Source organism: Neurospora tetraspora (assembly GCF_033439725.1).
Source record: "Neurospora tetraspora strain CBS 560.94 chromosome Unknown B0H65scaffold_5, whole genome shotgun sequence".
Lineage (NCBI taxonomy): Eukaryota > Fungi > Ascomycota > Sordariomycetes > Sordariales > Sordariaceae > Neurospora > Neurospora tetraspora.
In genome coordinates, this window is record NW_026944387.1 from 4,561,047 (window position 1) to 4,579,012 (window position 17,966).

Sequence of the window (17,966 nt, forward strand, 5' to 3'; positions counted from 1 at the left end):
GAGCGAGTGATGGACCTGGGAGACGTTGGACGCTCTAAGCTTTGCAAGATCAGGAGATCACTATCATCGAACCTCTATTTAACTGCGTCTCAACTCACTTCTCAGTCGATCATTTCCTCATCATCCTTCAGCACAACAACCTACCCAACCCCAAGAACAGCGACTCAGCAAAGCTCGAAGGGCACTCGCTTGAACTTCAACACCTATTACCACTTTCACACCCAAAACACAACCAACAATAATTTTCACCTCCACCTCAAGCCATCATGAAGTCCACCACTCTCGCTCTCCTCCTTGCCGCTGCCGGCTCCATCGAGGCCATCACCGTCTCCCTCCCCTCCGGTGTCACCCTTCCCTCCGGCGTCACCTTGCCTAGCGGCGTCAGCGTCGTGACCGCCACCGCCTCCGCCAACAACAAGCGCTTCCTGCACGCCCTCGGCCACGACAAGCGCCAGTTCTCCGGCCTGACTGTGAGCGCGGCCGCCACGACCGCTGCCGCCAACAACAACGCTGATGCCGATGCTGATGATTCCAAGGAGGATGATTCCAAGGAGGATGATTCCAAGGAGGACGATTCCAAGGAGGACGATTCCAAGGAGGATGATTCCAAGGAGGATGATGGCAGTGATGCCAATGCTGATGAAGCGAGCGGTGAAGGGCAGGGGGATGTTGACGCTGCCTTGGGCGGGTTTGCGAGGAAGTTGAGGGTTAAGCGGGAGTAAGCATGTTCTCACTTGAGAGATGGAAGTTCTTTGTAGTGTGGGCTTTTAGGCCTTGGTTTGGACTCGGGGAATGGTTAAGATCCAATGGGAAGGAGCTGTTTCATGTCAATTGCATCTGGAGTGGTTTGGATGGGAGTCGGTAAGGAAGAATGGACACGGAATGTTGCAAATTCTCTTCTGTTTGAGGCTGCCCTGTTGGTGGGCGAGCTTCCTTGTACAACATTTTTTTGCTTTTGGACTTTCATGGAGGGCAGTGGACATCTGGACGGCGCAAGACGGACTGGGGGAACGGAAGAGGATCGGACTGGGAAATAAAAAATGCGATGCAGCTACAACTAGAATGGGATGCATAGGAGGTTGGGTTTGGATGTTGAATGTATACCAGTTACAGGAGCAATCGACGATGTGTTTTTGTTTTTTTATCTTGGGCCCGCTTCCCTCGACGAGATGACGGAGAGAAATAGTTCGGACATTGCCGCTCTTATGGAACTTTGGGTGTGAACATGGAAAATAAGCGAGCTTTGATCGGAACTCGGAGCCCGGAGCGTTGCCGATTCGAGAATCGACCGCATCGAACTGCTGATGGCGAAACATCGTGTCGAGTCCTCACTAACCTCGCTTGTAGTCGCTAACGGCGTCACCGTCTCGGTAACCGGAATTCTTCCTTTTTCGGCCACGGGAGCTAGCGGCCCACGGGAGCCGAGCTAGCGGTCTACCCCCGTGCCAAGATCAAGCAGGTTACTTTGTAGTGGTGCAGCGTTTCATCGCAACGTCTCCTGCAATTTAACCCCACGTGGGAGTTGGAATGGAAGTGAAACACAACCGGGAAAGAAGGAGGACGGTTCATGCCGAACATTGAAAGAAAACCTCAAGGCAAAGGACCAAAAAGGAAAGAGGCTCGTGACTGGCCCACTGACTGCGAAATGTTTCATCGAGCAGGGCAGTGAACTCCAAGCGCACATGTAAGTGAAGCCAAATCCGGGTCCCCGGTCGAGTCTCGACACCCTTGACTGTTTGACTAACGGGTAGGACTAGCGGCCCTATCGGCCCCCCATCGGGACATGGACTTGGCTTTTCCGATCCAAATGCTGAACGGACCGGACTCCTATGAGGCGACGCACAGAAAGGACTAAGAAAGGGAGCCAAATCCGGAGTTTTGCGAATGACATGGGAGTCTGAGAGCCGCCAGAGGCCAATAGGGAAGAGAAAACCTACCCGCACCCATATCTTTCCTCCACGCACCCATATTTTCAACTAGCCCGAGTCTTCCAACAGCACCACCCCCTTTCTACACCCAAAATCCAGCACTGACAGGGGTTTTGAAACTTTGTTTAACATCCAAAGCTACCTTATAAACGAGCTTAATGGCGGCGTTTTAGAATACGTTGCAAAAGCGACGCTATCAATGCAACCTGGAGGTGACATCGGCGATTTGAGATGACAGGAAAAAGCTACCGAGGACCGAGGGGATGTTCGAACTTGGTTTGACCATTATCCCAAGTTGTATTGCTGGGATTTCCCCGGCTGTGGTGGACACATTTACTTGCGTGCACCTAGAACATGGGTGCGTGGAGGAAAACATATGGGTGCGGGTAGGTTTTCTCATAGGGAACTCCGGTTTTCCTCGACTAACACCGTAACAACGGTCCATCCACCATCGCACCATGGGCCTGGAGCTAGGTCCTGGCACTGGGGTAAATGTTTCTTCGTCCTGTTTCGGTGCTGACGACAAGGTCCCCAGGATGGAACGATGGAAGATGGCGAGATCTTGCCGAGAGATGGAACTATCCAACTGTATCCAGGATTAAGGACAGGAGGTGACTGGGCATGGAATGATTTAGGGGTATGTCACTTCACAACGCCTTGGACGAGTATAAGACCCATCGTCACCCGATCACTCAAGTCTTTCTCTCCCCATCTACAACCGCTTCTTCTTCCGGTCAGTCACTCATTACCTCTAGTTCAGTCACTCATTACCTGTACAAGTCAACATGCATCTCCCCACCGTTCTCTCCGTCATCTTCGCTGCGGCCGGCGTTACCGCCCAGCTCAACGACCTCGCCGTCGCTGCCGGTCTCAAGTACTTCGGTACTGCTGGCCAGGAAGGCACCATCACCTCGGATACCAGATACCGTAACATCATCAACAACAAGCACGAGTTCGGTCAGCTCACTCCCGAGAACGGCATGAAGTGGGATGCCACCGAGGGCCGCCCCGGAGCGTTCACCTTCCAGTCGGGAGATATTGTTGCTGGAGTGGCGAAGACCAATGGACAGCTCTTGAGGTGCCACACGCTGGTTTGGTACAGCCAGTTGCCTTCTTGGGGTGAGTACTTCCATCGATACTGGATAAGGTAGAACGGTGTGTGTACTGACAGGGGATATACAGTCTCTGGCCAGTCCTGGACCCGTCCCGCCCTTCAGTCCGTTATCGAGTCGCACATTAGCAATGTCATGGGCCACTACAAGGGCCAGTGCTACGCCTGGGATGTCGTGAACGAGGCTATCTCCGATGATCCAAATGGCAACTACCGCGATTCGGTGTTCTTCAAAACCTTCAACACGGATTACTTCCCCATTGCCTTCAAGGCTGCGAAGGCCGCTGATCCCAACGCCAAGCTGTGAGTCTGCTCCTCCCATCAGCCACACATGATCGCAGCCAAACTAACACCTCCCAGCTACTACAACGACTACAACCTCGAGTACAACGGCGCCAAGACCAAAAGGGCCCTCGAGCTCGTCAAGCTCATCAAAGCCGCCGGCGCCCCCATTGACGGTGTCGGTTTCCAGGCCCATATGCAGGTCGGCGGCACGCCCTCGCGCGCCGCCATGGCCAACCTCCTCAAGAGCTTCACCGCTCTCGGCGTCGAAGTCGCCTACACCGAGCTCGACATCGCGCACAAGTCGGTCCCCGCCTCCCCCTCCGCCCTCGCCCAACAGGGTAATGACTATGCCAACATGGTCGGCTCCTGCCTGGACGTCCCCGGCTGCGTCGGCGTCACCATCTGGGGCTACGTCGACAAATACAACTGGATCAAGAACGGCGATGCTGCACTCTATGACAGCAACTTCAACAAGAAGGCCGCATGGACCAGTGTTAGCTCCGTGCTGGCCGCTAAGGCGACGAACCCCCCCAGCGCTCCTAAGGCGACGAACCCCCCTACTAAGGCGGCGAACCCCGCTCCTGCTGTGCCGACTACCCTCAGGACCAGCAAGGTCGCTAACGACCCTGCATGTGACGCGCCCACCACTACCGCCAAGGCCGCAGTGCCGGCGCCTACCAAGGCGGCGAGCGGTGCTGGTGCGCAGCAGTCTGTCTCGCGTTGGGGACAGTGTGGTGGTAATGGCTATTCGGGCCCGACTGCTTGCCAGGCCCCGTATACTTGCAAGGTGCAGAACCCTTGGTATAGCCAGTGCTTGTAAGCCAGCTTTTCGAGGGGTTTTGTGCTGGTAATGGCTGGTCGGACCCGACTGCTTGCCAGAGCCCGTATGTACTTGCAAGGTGCAGAACCTTTGGTATAGCCAGTGCCTGTAAGCTTTTCGCGAGGGGTTTGAAGAGGTGGGGTGTTAGTAAGATGTGAAGGGGAAGGGCATTCTTGTATATAAATTGTTCCGGACAGATTGCTCCTGATGGTGGTTTGACAGATGTGATAGGGGCAGAGAGTGACGTTGTACATAGAATAAGTATTTTCAACATAGAATACATTTACCTATACTGCTTCGCTCATTCTTAGTGCCCTTGATACTGTCCCAAGCAATGTGTACGCGTACCTCAAGGTATTGTTACGAGAAAGTGCGCGGTTGGGTGGTGTCACTGGTGTGCCCCTTCTCTGAACTACTGCGCTTTGAGGAAAACACTCAAGTGGTTCTTAGCTACCTGCTTCAAGACAGAAGCTACCAGTAAGTAGAGATAGATACTTCGAATCATAAATCATATATCATGTGCTTGAACTTTTCCCTCAACTTCTCCACCACTTCAGCGTAAAATGATTTTCTAAAATCCTCATCATCCAAGCCCTTCTCGCTGTTGTGAGTTACAAGGCACCAATGAACAATGTTCTTATAATCTTCCCCAGCAGATTCTTCATTTTCCCACAGGAGACTTTCCGCATTCCGTGACAGCTTTTTGTGCATGCTATCTGGCATGACGACTGCTCCCGGCGGGATAGGAACCTGGTGAGCTTTCAAGTCAATTTCGGTAGCTATAGGGAGTTTCCGGTCTTCTAACAGCATGAGCTGGCAAAGCAACAGGCCCAGGTAGAATGCAGTTGGATAGAAGGGGCTGGGAGTAACCGTAGGGTTGCCATCATGGCGGCTTTTCGTATCCGAAGGAGTGCAACCAACTGGCTTCGAGATGAATGTTCGTAGTTTGAACCTTTCCGAGGCAATACTACTATCGTTCACCAAAAATACGATATCATCAAGCGTGAGAGGTTTGGACAACCAGGGCATGCTGTGCATGTGAAGGACACTCTCGGAAATTGCAACTGCCATTCGTATTTTGTCGCCGGTTCTCGGCCTGGGAACTCTGTGTGCTCCCTGTAAGTCACTGTCAAGTATTTGACGGAGGGTGAGAGTGGTTTGGAACTCGACAGGCTCGGCAATGGATTGCTGTTGGTACTTGAGATTAATATCGTCCTGCTCGCGTGGTGGATAGAGGGCGAATTTGCGGCCTTGGCTTATAGCCACGATGCAACCATGACAGTAATCTTGATCGGATGCTCGTTTCTTCCCTTTGCCGAGGGTGATCTCGCAAAGATTCAACAGCTTTGTAGGCTCCAGACTGGTGAAACTCGAAAAACTGGTCTTCGCAAGGGTTGCCACTGATGTGGAGGACCCCGTAGAAAAGGCCACCTTTTTGCCTAGTTTGATGGATCGCTCCAGCACATGGGCTGGAAGTTTCGTGAGTGGACCTCTGAACTTGATCTTTCCTGAGCTGCTCGGCCTGGGACCTTCCTGTGAGGAGATTGGACCCACAGGTCCACCAGACATATATGATGGAAGAGACGTAGTCGAACCTGCCGGCGTAGGGTGTGGCGGGTCACGATGAGGGTGTTGACTCATTAATATGGAAGGCGGCAAGCTCGTGCGACCTGTGAACCTGATCTTTCCTGGGCCTCCTGAAGGCTGGTGACTGTTGGATACGGCCGTAGAAAGAACTGGAAGAGACGATGTTGAGTTGGACGGAGACATGGGCGACAAGAGAGGAGGAGATGAAGGGCCAAAGTTGCAGCACTGGACCCGAAAGGTGGCCCAACGGGGTTGTAAGCGCGGCGAACCGTCGGCGACAGTTTGGCCAAGACTGGCGGAGTTCAAAACGAGGTGAAAGCCGATCTTTCCTCTGGCGACTTCATCTTCTGATTCCACCTCTTTGGCAAACCACAAGTCTTTCCGGGACACGAGTTCAAGATAAACATCGGGTGGCTTTGGACAAACACAGCCGGATGATGCATCTCCAAGAGCCATGAAAAGACTTTTGAGTAGGTCACGTAGAAGCCTGGTGACGTGGTCTTTCGAGCGGAGCGTTCTTGTAATCTTCTGCTCGAGGGCAGTGTTGGCGAGGCCCTCGAGAAGAGTGTTGCTGCATTTCAGCCGCCCTATGATGGTATCATACGACTTCTTTCTCAAACTAAAGCCAGTTCTGGCCGCCCAGGCTTTGAGAATCGACCTCTTGTCTCGGTAGAGGTATTTTACTGGCTATCAGATTGTTAGGTACCAATCAAACCAAATACAATAATCAGTTGATTCATAAGGGGTCGTTTTACCTGATCGTATACTAGGCCATTTCGTGGATCGGGGAGTTTCAACTTTAATCGCAGCTCCTCGGAAGACTTGTTTATCTCATCGAGCTGCTCCTTGAACTTATTGTACGTGATATACAGAAGGGTGCGAAGTTGGTCGTCAATTCGAGGTCCAAGCTTTTCCCATTTGGGAGAATGGGGGTTTTCTAGTAGCTCCTGCGATGTAGTGGTCTCATCCAAAAGTGGTCCAAGGAGCCGCTCCAAAGTGTTGTAAAGCCGAGTCCTCTCCGACTCCAGGTCCTGAACAAGTTGCTTGAGGTCCTCTTGAAACTTCTTGGATGAAGGGAAATAGGTTTTGTAGACCTGAAAAGCTTGGACGGCTGCCGGTAAAACGGCCAGAACGATGCCGGCAATTTCGAAGCCGGACATGATCAACAGTCAGGACGGAAGATATCATCCAACTTCTCCAAGGGAGAGAGTGCAATTGATTGTTGCGACAAAGGACATGGACGGGAAGGAACAAACAACGCAGAAGGGAAAGGACGGAGGCGTCAATGGTAAGTGGAATGAAGAATACCTCAGAAAATGGGATGAACCCCGCAACACCGCAAGTTGGCCCCCAACATCGGATGAGGGGCGGAACGGGATCATCATGCAAGTAGGCACCAACACCAACGCAAATTCTTCGTCGTTGGCGTTTACACTGTACGCTCTGCATGCAACCTCACATTTTGCCCTTCGCTGCACACAACCGCCGACCAACCGCCAACCAACGAGCCGCGATAGCCTCCAAATATTTACCAACCCCTCTTTCCCGAATCCCGATGGAGCAAGAAATTTTGAGCACGAGGTGCGATTGACTCGTTCCGATGCCAGGCATCTCAGCTTCAAAGTCACCAATATTCACTATCGGGTATCGCCGGCCACAAAAACCAAATAACTGAGGTAGTTTCACCTAAACACATTTACATTCATCACGATCGTGATCTAACAACGCAAAGCGCACAGACAACCTTCGACAAGATGACGACCCAAGTCCCCATATCCTCTCTTTCTGCACAGGGCATTTCCGCGCTCAAGGCACTGGTGGAGACTTTGGAAGAGGAACGTGAAGCTGATCCCGATACTCGCTCACTGGTTTCCTCTCTCTTGACCAGATTCAAGCTCTGGGTAGGCAATCTTGGAGCCCACCGGGCTTCTGGAACCCGCTCGCTCAAGTACAAGCTCCGCGACGCTTCTATGCTTCGGAACCATGTCGTCTCGCTACTGCAAGACTTGTGTGTCTCTATCGATGAAGGTACGAAATCATATCTGTCTCCTTTTTGTATCATCGGGACTCTTGACTAACCCAGAATACCTACTCGCCCTAGCCTTCGCAGTGGCTCTGGCAGGGGATACTCGCGGTGACGGTATTGAGTCCGATGGCGACCGGGATTCCCTCGACGAGGAGCTCGAGAAGCTTTGGACCGACGAGGGCCAGGACCCTGATGACAGATCCGACCTCGACCTGGCTCTGAGCGGAATTCAGAATGCCGTCGATTGTTTACTCCGTCTCTCCGCGACAATCCGCAACCCTGCCCCGCATGATCACTTCAAATCCAGAGCCGCAGCAGAATACGGAGGAATGTTTGAGCTGGTAGACAAAAACCACATCAGCGAGAAGTATACCCATCTTGATCAAGTCGTAGTGGAGCGTTTGGCCAAGTCGATGGCAAGGCGGCGCCAGTACTTCAGGTATCGTGAAGAGCATGCGAGTCGCATAGCTCATGGAGTGGAAGACATCGTGGAAGGGGTTGAGTGTGGTGATGTCTCCGAGTACACGGCAAACCAAACCACCATTTCGTCACTGCCTGGGCACTCGAAAGATGAGGCACTTGCAGCTACCGTGGCCGAGATGGATGCATTTGACGACCTTGATGATGCGCAATCGCAGGCTTCCGAGACATCTTACGCCGCAACCGATGTCAACTCCACTGAGCTTCGGGTCCCAAGACCACCACCGGAATACATCCACGGGCCTTTTAAATGCCCCTTTTGCCACATGATCATCACAATTGAGAACAAACACCAGTGGAAGTAAGAAACCCCCTTGCATGTTCCATCCATGTCCCCGGCATGGAGCACCAAAGTCCACACACTGACAGTTCATCCATCAACCAGGAAACATGTGTTTAGAGATCTCCAACCGTACAATTGCCTCTATAATTCCTGTAGAATGCCGCACCAGCAGTTCTCACGACGGTCTCAATGGATCGAGCATATGAAGCGTGAGCATTGGAGAGTCTGGCATTGCTCTCTCGGTTGTGCCAGTGCCACCTTCGATTCCGCCAAGCAACTGATAGACCACAACAAGTCCGCTCATGCGGCTAATCTGCAATCCTCCTCATCGGACGAAGACGGAGCCATGGCCCTCTCTTCAGTCCCGGACATTTCGAAGGCTCGAGGACCATGCCCTCTCTGTCTAGAGGTAACGATAGCTACCGACAAGATTTATGGCAAGCATGTTGGTGATCATCTGGAGCGGTTGGCATTGTTTGTCTTGCCTCGGGTGGATTACGAAGACGCATCCGATGACGATGACTTTCAAGATGATAGTAACGACGACGATGATGACAACGACGCATCCGATGGGGAAATCGACAATGATGGCCAACCGACTGCCTCTAATGAAGTAAAGCCACGCGACTCCTCGAACACCTCCTCTCAGCAACCCAGGCAGCCAGACGGCCCACATGAGCCCCAACAAGCGGACAAGAGAATGGACTGGGAAAGCTACCTCCACCGACAGACTGGTCTCCCAGGTGACGACTTGGACAACGACATGTACGCCGAGAGCAGCAGCCAGCAACCTCCGACCAAGCCAGGGATCGTGTCGCGAAACCGGACCAGAGATCCAGATGCACCGCCAACGTACTCGTGGGTGTGAGGTTGGCTCTCGTACCAAGGCCATAAATTTCTATACCCACTTTCCTGCAGAGAGTGGGAAAAAAATTGTCGGACAGCTAAAAATTACCGGGCAGTCTTAATATATAGACCTATTTTACTTTGTTAACGTTTCACACTAAAGTAAAAACTACATAATATTTCTTACGTTTTTTCTTACCAGCGTGAATTTGTAACGTAAAATTTTTAAATTAATTTCGAACCTAATTATTTTAAATTCGTTAATATTGATAAATCGTTGTATTTATTCGTAATAACGCCCCTTTCTTCGCGAAAAGAACCTACGACCGTATATACCGCCCGTTAACTATTCGATACTAAAGTTTAATATTATCGATAGCAATCCTTTAAACCCTTATTTACTACTAAAGAACCGAACTTTCGTAATACTATTCGTATTTTTAAATACGGTAAATCGTAAATTTAATAATATTTTAAGTCTTTAGAAGAATAAAATATACCAATTTAGAACCCTTATAGCCGTAGTCGACTATTAAGCCTCGCTAACGTAGAAAATAATACTTTTAAAATATATATTTACTAATTAAATGAATTTAAATCCTTCGCTAAAAGAAATCTATCAATTAATACTATAAATAAATTACGTACCCGCTATATACTTCCTTTAGGAATAATGAATATAATAATTAGTACGTACAATAGAAATGAAATTATACCGAATTTAAATCGACGAAGGTTAAGCCTATAAAAATATAGCGATTTTCTACCAAATAATAAATTAAGGCGGTAATTAAATTCCTTAATATAAATAAAAAAATTATCGCCGAATACTAAATTACCTCCTCTAATTATTAGAATACTAATAAAGTTAATTACGATATAATAATATTAGTAGATAATTTAGAAATTTTAGTAATAAAGAAGGAAAGGAAAAAGCGTATAAATTATTTATTTTATTTTTCTTTAATATAGAAAATTATTAATAAATTGAAAAAGTCTTTTCGCACCGTCGTAAAAGTCTTTAAGCACCATCGACCCACCTTCTCCCTACCCTTCCCGCCTACGTCCCACCCTTCCTACTTTCCTAACTAATAAAAATCGGTATATCCAAAGCGCAGACTATATTATTTCTACCTTCTACTAATGCCCCTCGTACCGCGCCCGCCAAACTCCTAAATTTTAATTTATTATATATTTTAATCTCTACATAGGCTACTTTTAGTATTATACTAGCTAATATTAACTAATATTAACTATCTAATTTAATTTAACGATTATTTAAAGATATACGTTACTATGTTACTTCCTCTACTAAACTACCACTTTATATATTACTTCGTTATATTTAATTAATTTACTTCAATATTAATACATTATATTACTAAATAAACGAAACAATTATATTTAGTTAATAATATAGAATAATATGTTCTTTTTTAATATATTTCCTTAGCTAACCGTAATATCAATACCTAATATAATAACCTAGCCCGCGTACAATCGTAGCGCGGATAACCCCAATCCTACTTTAATAACTAACTCTATTCTAATTAAGCCTACCTCTACTTAACTTATAGAAATTAATAATTAACTTAGTAATTAAAACGATAACGAATTTTATAACCCTCCCCAGCCTCGTTACGAATATAGCTATTATATTATGTTCAATACCTAATATAATACCTTTAATAAATGAATAACAGCCGTCCAAGCGTAAGTAAAAGAATTTAATTATAATATTATAAAAGGTCGCTCCAATAACTTCTAGAAAGAATATAGTAATTATATAAAATTCGAATTCGTTTATTTAATTAATCCTCTATATAAAGTAAATAATTACTTTGGTTCTATATTAATTACTAAATAGGGATGCTCTTAATAGGGGTATATTAAAGTATTAAAATATAACGATAGGAAGTAGACTTTCGAATTTAGAAAAGCCTATAAATCTTATAATTATTTACTTACTAAATAGCTATTAATTTATGGAACGTTTAAAGTATAATATAAAGGATTTATAGCCGTATATATTAACCGACCCAATATAACCAATCGCGAAATTACTATGGAATTACAAAAGAGGTTTCCTAATTTACACTTTATATTAAAATAATTTATCAACCTTCGTTATAAATTTAAAAAGGAAGTATACGCTAGGTATAACCCCTTTTAACTTACTATAAAACTTTTTAATAATAAGAAAGCCTACTTTTCAATTAATTAGCAGGATATAAAATAAACTAAACTAACCGCCCTCTTCTAAAATGATCTATAGGGAAAGGAATGTTAGAAGTAATACCTATAAGTATAAATATATAATAATATATATAAAATAAATAATAAAGACCTCGCCTTCTTCCAAATTATTAATATAATAGGGACTAACTATACTTTTAATTATAGTTTTAAATTAATTAATAACGAACGTTAAAAGGGATTTAATTAGTTAATAAATTAAATTAATATTCGTTATAAAGCTATTAGCGCTTCTAAACCGCTAATAACTATTACGGACTATAATATAGTAATAAAGGTAGCTATTAAACGAATTTATCCCTAAACTCAATCCCAGCTCTATATTTTTTATATTAATAAAAATATAATATTAAATATTAAGCGAAGGTAGGATAAAAAGGCAATTATTTAAGTTAATAATATTTAAGCCGCCATAAATATAGTATAAATATAACCAAAAATATCGGTATTAATATAGTAAATAATTTAATTAATAGCTTAACTAGCCTAGCTAGCCTAGCCTAACAATATAACGAATTTAAAAGAATTCGACGAAGAAAATTAAAAAAGAGAAACGCTATCTGCACCGCCATAAATCTCTTACTACACCGCCGCCCCACCCTTCCTGCTTTCTCGACCAATCAAAATCAATACATCCTAACCGCGGCCCTCTCGCTACTTCCCAATTATATTCTTTTATAGATTTTGCCCAAAAGTCTAAGCATTAAATTATTTTATAAAATGTTATATAGTTAGTGCCCAACATAATGCCCAACCCAAATGTACGCCTAAATTAGTAACCTTACAAGGCATTTTACAAGGTACTTTACAAGGCACTTAGTAGTACGGTCGCGCACGTCCGTCGGGTCAGCTATCTATATTACAGTTAACTAGGGAAATACACTAAAAGATAATAGATTATTCCGTACCGTCGACTAGAAGCGAGTGCTCTATTTACTTTCGTAATATTTAGTAATACGCGGGGTAATAGATTAATTAAACGTAACGAAGGTAATAAAGGTAGTAATATATTTAATAGAGAAAATAATACGACGATAGCTAGTATAGTACGAGGGTAGCTTATACAACGCGTAATAGCCTAAAATCTAAGAGCTTAGCGGGCGCGGTACGAAAAAGATTAGGTACAGTAGAATTAAAAGCGGGAGCTAAAAGAAGCGAGGGGATATACCAATTTTGATTAGTCGAGAAAGCAGGAAGGGTAGGGTGGCGGTATAGTAAAAGATTTATAGCGGTGCAGATAGCGTTTCTCTTAAAAAATACATAACTATCTTAATCAATTAATAGACGGTATGGATAATCTAAAACTTCTCCTTAATATTATAAAATATTTATAATTTAAACTTTATATTTTTTAAAAGTAAATATACTATATATATATTATTAAGAATTTCAATACCACTTAGGGAAAATTCTACAACTACTTTTCGTAATAAATAATAATCATTATATATTTAAAAAAGAGGTATATAATATTAAAAGAGGAGTAGGCTACCTAATATATTAATAAGAAGCTTAATTTTAATTACCGTACTATATTACTAATTTAAATAATTAGCCCAAATTTAAAAAACTTTATTATTAAAAATAAATTATTTTTAACTATATTAATTCCTATATAATCTATAGCATACTAACCATCCTTCTACATATAGGTAGTTCCCTAATCGTCGCCGCTATTATATAAAATTTTAATCTACTTAATATTATAAAATATTAAATCGAGGAGGAGATAAAAAAAGTAAAAAGTACGTATAAAACGCGAATATTTTAATATAATATAGGCTCATAATACCCCTAAAATATATATTAATTAGTATTTAATAAAGTAGTACGTTAACGTCGTATTATACTTAATACTATCCCAACGGAAATTAGACCGGACCCTAATAAATTAAAATTATATATAAGTAAATTTACTATATAATTTAATTTATTGTATTCGTGTAACTTATTAGAACGCCATCTTAACCGATTTTAAATATTAAAATTTAATAAATTAAACTTTCACCTATATTAATAATTATAAAGATCTTTTAATAAGGGGGACGAATATTTAAGGTATTAAAATTTCAATAAAGTAACGAAGCTTAAAAGTCGCCTTCGTAACGCTATACTATTTATATTTAATCTTCGCGCTCCCCAATTAACTATACCAATTAATATTTAAACCCCTCTACTTTTTACAATACTAATTCAATTTTAAATAATAATATTATAAAATCCCTAAAAATAGGGATAACCTCGCCTCCAACCTACTTACAGCCGATAGCCTAAAGTAAGCTGCAACCTTACAATTTTAATACAAATAACGCTGTTAATTTAGTAAAATACATTTGTATAAGAAAATATTAATTTAAAAATAAAGGATATAACCGATTACTAACCTCTAATTCCGTTATAGAAGGAACGAAGCCACGCCGCGAAGCTCTATATAAATTACATAAAGAGGAAGCAATATTATATAAAGAAGGGGTAGAAGAAAAAGAGGAAATAATTCTATATAGGGTAGAGGAGGTTATACTATTAATACTATAAAAAAAGGAGGTATAAAGGGAGGAAGTATACTAACTAATATTCTAATTAGTATATAAAGTAATTAACGCAATATATCGCTAGCATACAAAATTAATAAATAAGGGTCTAGGGGGCTCGCTAGCAAATAAATTAACCCTTTATATAATAAATATTATATAAATTAATAATATATAAATTAATATAAATTAAATACAATTAATTAATTAAGTATAATTAAGTAAAATATACGACCGTACCGCTACGTACCCTATAAAGTACGCTATAAAATACCCTATAAAATAACTAATTTGGGTATATATTTAAGTTGGGCACTAGCTATATAATATTTTATAAAATAATATAATACCTAAATTTCTAAGCGAAATTTATAAAAGAATACAATTACTAAGTAGAAGGTAGACTACGGTTTAAATACGCCGATTTTAATTACTCGAAAAAGCTGAAAGGGTAGGGAGAGGGTAGGTCGATAATATTTGAAGACTTTTACAATAGTGCAAAAAGACTTTCTTAATAAATTGTTAATTATAGAAATTATAATTAAAAGTATTCGATTTCGTAAATAAGGAATCCGTTACCTTTATCGGTAATAATAATATAATTAGCATTTCTCTACCCCTCTTCGCTATTTTTAAATAATAACCGTCTTTCGAAATAATTAATAATAATTTTAATAGTAACGTTCGCTTTATTTAATTTAATACCGCATTTAATAATTCAAAAATCAGAATAGATTAAATCCGTTATTTTAATAAATACTCTTAGAAGTACTACGCAAAAGTAAAGCGGTATAAAACTTATACTAATTTTATAAAGTAGTTTAAATATAATAAAATAAGGTATAATATTATATTCGATATCTATAATTATTTAAAAGATATTAATATCATTTACTTCATAAGGATTACTACCCTATTTAATAAAAACAGAAAGTTTTTTTACACTATTATAAAAGTCTTTAGGCACCGTCGACCTACCCTTTCCCCACCCTTCCCGCCTACGTTCTACCCTTCCTACTTTCCTAATTAATAAAAATCAGTATATTTAAAGTACTGACTATATTATTTCCACCTTATACCGATCCCCCTCGTACTACGCCCGCTAAACTCCCAAATTTCAACCTATTATATATTTTAATCCCTATATAAACTACTTTTAATATTATACTAACTAATATTAATTAATATTAACTATCTAATTTAATTTAACGATTATTTTAATATATACTTTATTATATTATCTCCTCTATTAAACTACTACCTTATATATTATTTCGTTATATTCAATTAATTCACTTTAATACTAATATATTGTATTACTAAATAAATAAAGTGATTATATTTAATTAATATTATAAAATCATATATTATTTTTTAATATATTTCCTTAACTAACCGTAATATAGATAGCTAATATAACAACTTAGCTTACGTATAACTATAGTACGGATAACCCTAATCCTAATCCGATAACTAACCTTACCCTAATCGAACCTACTTCTACCTAACCTATAAAAATTAATAACTAACCTAATAATTAAAACAATAACGAATTTTATAACCTTTTCCGCCTTCGTTATAAATATAGCAATTATATTATTTTTAATATTTACTATAATATTTTTAATAAATTAATAACGGCCGTTTAAGCGTGGCTAAAAGAATTTGGTTATAATGTTATAAAGGGTCGCTCTAATAATATCACGGGGCGAGAGGGCACCGTTAAGAGTAGGGTAAGATATACGTTATTATACGAGGGAGAGAAAGGGAAGTGTACGTAGAAGACTAGCTATATAGGCAAGAGCCTAGGTAGGCTAGTCCGTACGCGTAAGACTATATATAATTAGAATATATAATTAGTACGTAAATACATAGCTCTGGACTACAGCACTAATTCTAATATAGTATATATATAGTTAATATAGTATAATTGTATTATAAACTAGCCCTACAATACTATCCCCCCTTAAAAGAGGCTCGTAGAGCTGAAAGAAATCTATATATACGTATAATAATAAACTCATCCCTTTATATTATTATAATCTACAAATTACGTCGGGGGTAATTTTCTCAACTATATATCCATTAAACGCCCTATAATCCTTCTAAATATTAAGTATAATTTATCCTCTACTTCCTTGCTAACTATTATATTTATTTCGATTATTATAATTAAATCCGGGAGTAGTCTCGTTATATCGATAACCGAGGTAGCCTTTTGGAAGCGGGCGGAATAGCGCCGCGGGGTTTCAGGAGCGGGGGCGGGAATTAGAGAGTCGGTAATTAGAGAATTAGAAGCGAAGCGATATAGAAAGCTTTAAATTTCTAAAAGGACCAGTTTATCCGAGTTTTCATAATAAAATTATTATAAGCAATATTTATAATTAATAATATTATTAACGGGTTCCTAAGTAAGGTTTTCGGTTTTCTACTTTATATAATAATATTAATATAAATTACTGCCTAATTAGGCGTAATTAGGGTTATTTTTCGAAAGCCTATTCTTCGTATTCCTGTTAATCGTCTGTACGAATTATAATATGGCCGTTATTTACCCAAATATTTAATAACGTATTCTATTTTAGTAATTTTTTATTAAATTATAATTATATTATAGAGACGTAGAAGACTAGCGAATATTTTATATTAGTCGGTAAAGCGAAATAAATAATATAAAATTCGGTTCGAATAATTTTAAATAATCCTTCCTAATAGGATAAGAGTTTTATATAGGGGCGACTATTAGCGAGGTTAATTATATTTAATAAAATTATATTGCTAGTATAGTATTTAAGGGAATTAGTACGCTTTTTATTAACGTTATCCTTATATTATTCCTAGGTACGACGAATTTACTAGACTATAAAATCCTAAATTTTCTAAAAGCGGTCTACTAATTTTGAAATTTTATAATATTTTTTTAATTAAGTTAATAATAAATTTGGGGGGGGTAATATACGAAATTCCATATTTATCCGTAAATAATAATTATAATTAGCAAAGAAGGGGGAAATGTTTATTAACGACGATATAGCGTTATTATTAGCAAATTCTGCGATTGGTAATTATTTTGCCTAATCCGTTTATATTTAATTAATATAGAATTATAAGAATTATTTCATTTTAATATCAATCCGTTCAGTTTAAATGTTAATTTGGGGGTAGAAAGTGGAAGTTAGTTTACGAATAATAAATAATCTTTTGTAAAGGGTAAATTAGAAATATAATATAAATTGAATATTTCTATTAGATGGGATAGTATTTAGTAGATTATAAAATAAATAAATATAGTTCATAAAGTAATTTACGAATTCTTTAGTTTTTAAAATTATAATTGGAATATAGTATTGTATTTTAATTAGGCGGTCAATGACGACGGTAATATATTCAAAGGTTTTGCTGATGTAAGTATTTTCCGGCAATGGGGTAATATAATCGATTATAATATCCTTTTATGGTATTAAGGATATAGCTACGAGCTTAAAATAATTAGCGGAGCTTTATTTAATTAATTTAATTTTTATATAAAGGAAATACCCTTTATGGAAGATTTTATATTATTATATATACCTTCTTAATAGAATTTATATTATAAAAATTTATATATAGCGTTACGGCTAAGGTAGCCCGCGCTTAGGGAATTATATTAGTGATTAATTAATTAAAATTAGAATTCTTTATTATAGGGGTCGATAATAATTTTATTCCGCTACTTCGTAATATTATAAACAATGTAATATTTTAAGAAGCTGTAATAGAAAACCTTCCCGATTATTAACGGCTATTAACGCTTTATTTTATATATTAAATAAG

The 17,966-nt window shown here is 40.3% G+C and overlaps 4 protein-coding genes across 4 annotated transcripts; 3 read left to right on the plus strand and 1 right to left on the minus strand.

Moving 5' to 3' along the window:
* Positions 1–266: 266 nt before the first annotated feature.
* B0H65DRAFT_385934 (uncharacterized protein) lies at positions 267–548 on the plus strand (the record flags this gene model as incomplete). Its single annotated transcript, XM_062823709.1, has 1 exon — positions 267–548. A coding segment is annotated over one exon (282 nt), but the record flags the coding sequence as incomplete, so codon positions are not given.
* Positions 549–2,713: 2,165 nt separating this feature from the next.
* Positions 2,714–4,144, plus strand: B0H65DRAFT_428655 (glycoside hydrolase superfamily; the record flags this gene model as incomplete). The annotated part of the gene is made up of 3 exons (XM_062824776.1): positions 2,714–3,047; positions 3,111–3,342; positions 3,400–4,144. 3 exons carry the CDS (start codon positions 2,714–2,716, stop codon positions 4,142–4,144), a joined length of 1,311 nt encoding a protein of 436 aa, XP_062681144.1.
* Positions 4,145–4,435: 291 nt separating this feature from the next.
* Positions 4,436–7,091, minus strand: B0H65DRAFT_528053 (uncharacterized protein). Its single transcript, XM_062828885.1, has 2 exons — positions 6,487–7,091; positions 4,436–6,418 (listed from the first exon to the last, which is right to left on the minus strand). The coding sequence occupies exons 1-2, from the start codon at positions 6,889–6,891 to the stop codon at positions 4,646–4,648; spliced, it is 2,178 nt and encodes a 725-aa protein (XP_062681145.1). The 5' UTR covers positions 6,892–7,091; the 3' UTR covers positions 4,436–4,645.
* Positions 7,092–7,204: 113 nt separating this feature from the next.
* Positions 7,205–9,570, plus strand: B0H65DRAFT_471021 (uncharacterized protein). The gene is made up of 4 exons (XM_062827072.1): positions 7,205–7,407; positions 7,464–7,759; positions 7,833–8,538; positions 8,623–9,570. Exons 2-4 carry the CDS (start codon positions 7,486–7,488, stop codon positions 9,386–9,388), a joined length of 1,746 nt encoding a protein of 581 aa, XP_062681146.1. The 5' UTR covers positions 7,205–7,407; positions 7,464–7,485; the 3' UTR covers positions 9,389–9,570.
* Positions 9,571–17,966: the final 8,396 nt, after the last annotated feature.

What these genes read in the sequence shown, in the direction of transcription:
- B0H65DRAFT_471021 (XM_062827072.1), top strand. Translation starts at nt 7,486, where the DNA reads ATGACGACCCAAGTCCCCATATCCTCTCTTTCTGCACAGGGCATTTCC. An exon ending in GTGTGTCTCTATCGATGAAG is followed by an intron (nt 7,760 to 7,832) that starts GTACGAAATCAT and finishes TACTCGCCCTAG; the next exon opens with CCTTCGCAGTGGCTCTGGCA. An exon ending in GAGAACAAACACCAGTGGAA is followed by an intron (nt 8,539 to 8,622) that starts GTAAGAAACCCC and finishes TCCATCAACCAG; the next exon opens with GAAACATGTGTTTAGAGATC.
- B0H65DRAFT_528053 (XM_062828885.1), bottom strand. Translation starts at nt 6,891, where the DNA reads ATGTCCGGCTTCGAAATTGCCGGCATCGTTCTGGCCGTTTTACCGGCA. An exon ending in ATGGCCTAGTATACGATCAG is followed by an intron (nt 6,419 to 6,486) that starts GTAAAACGACCC and finishes ACAATCTGATAG; the next exon opens with CCAGTAAAATACCTCTACCG.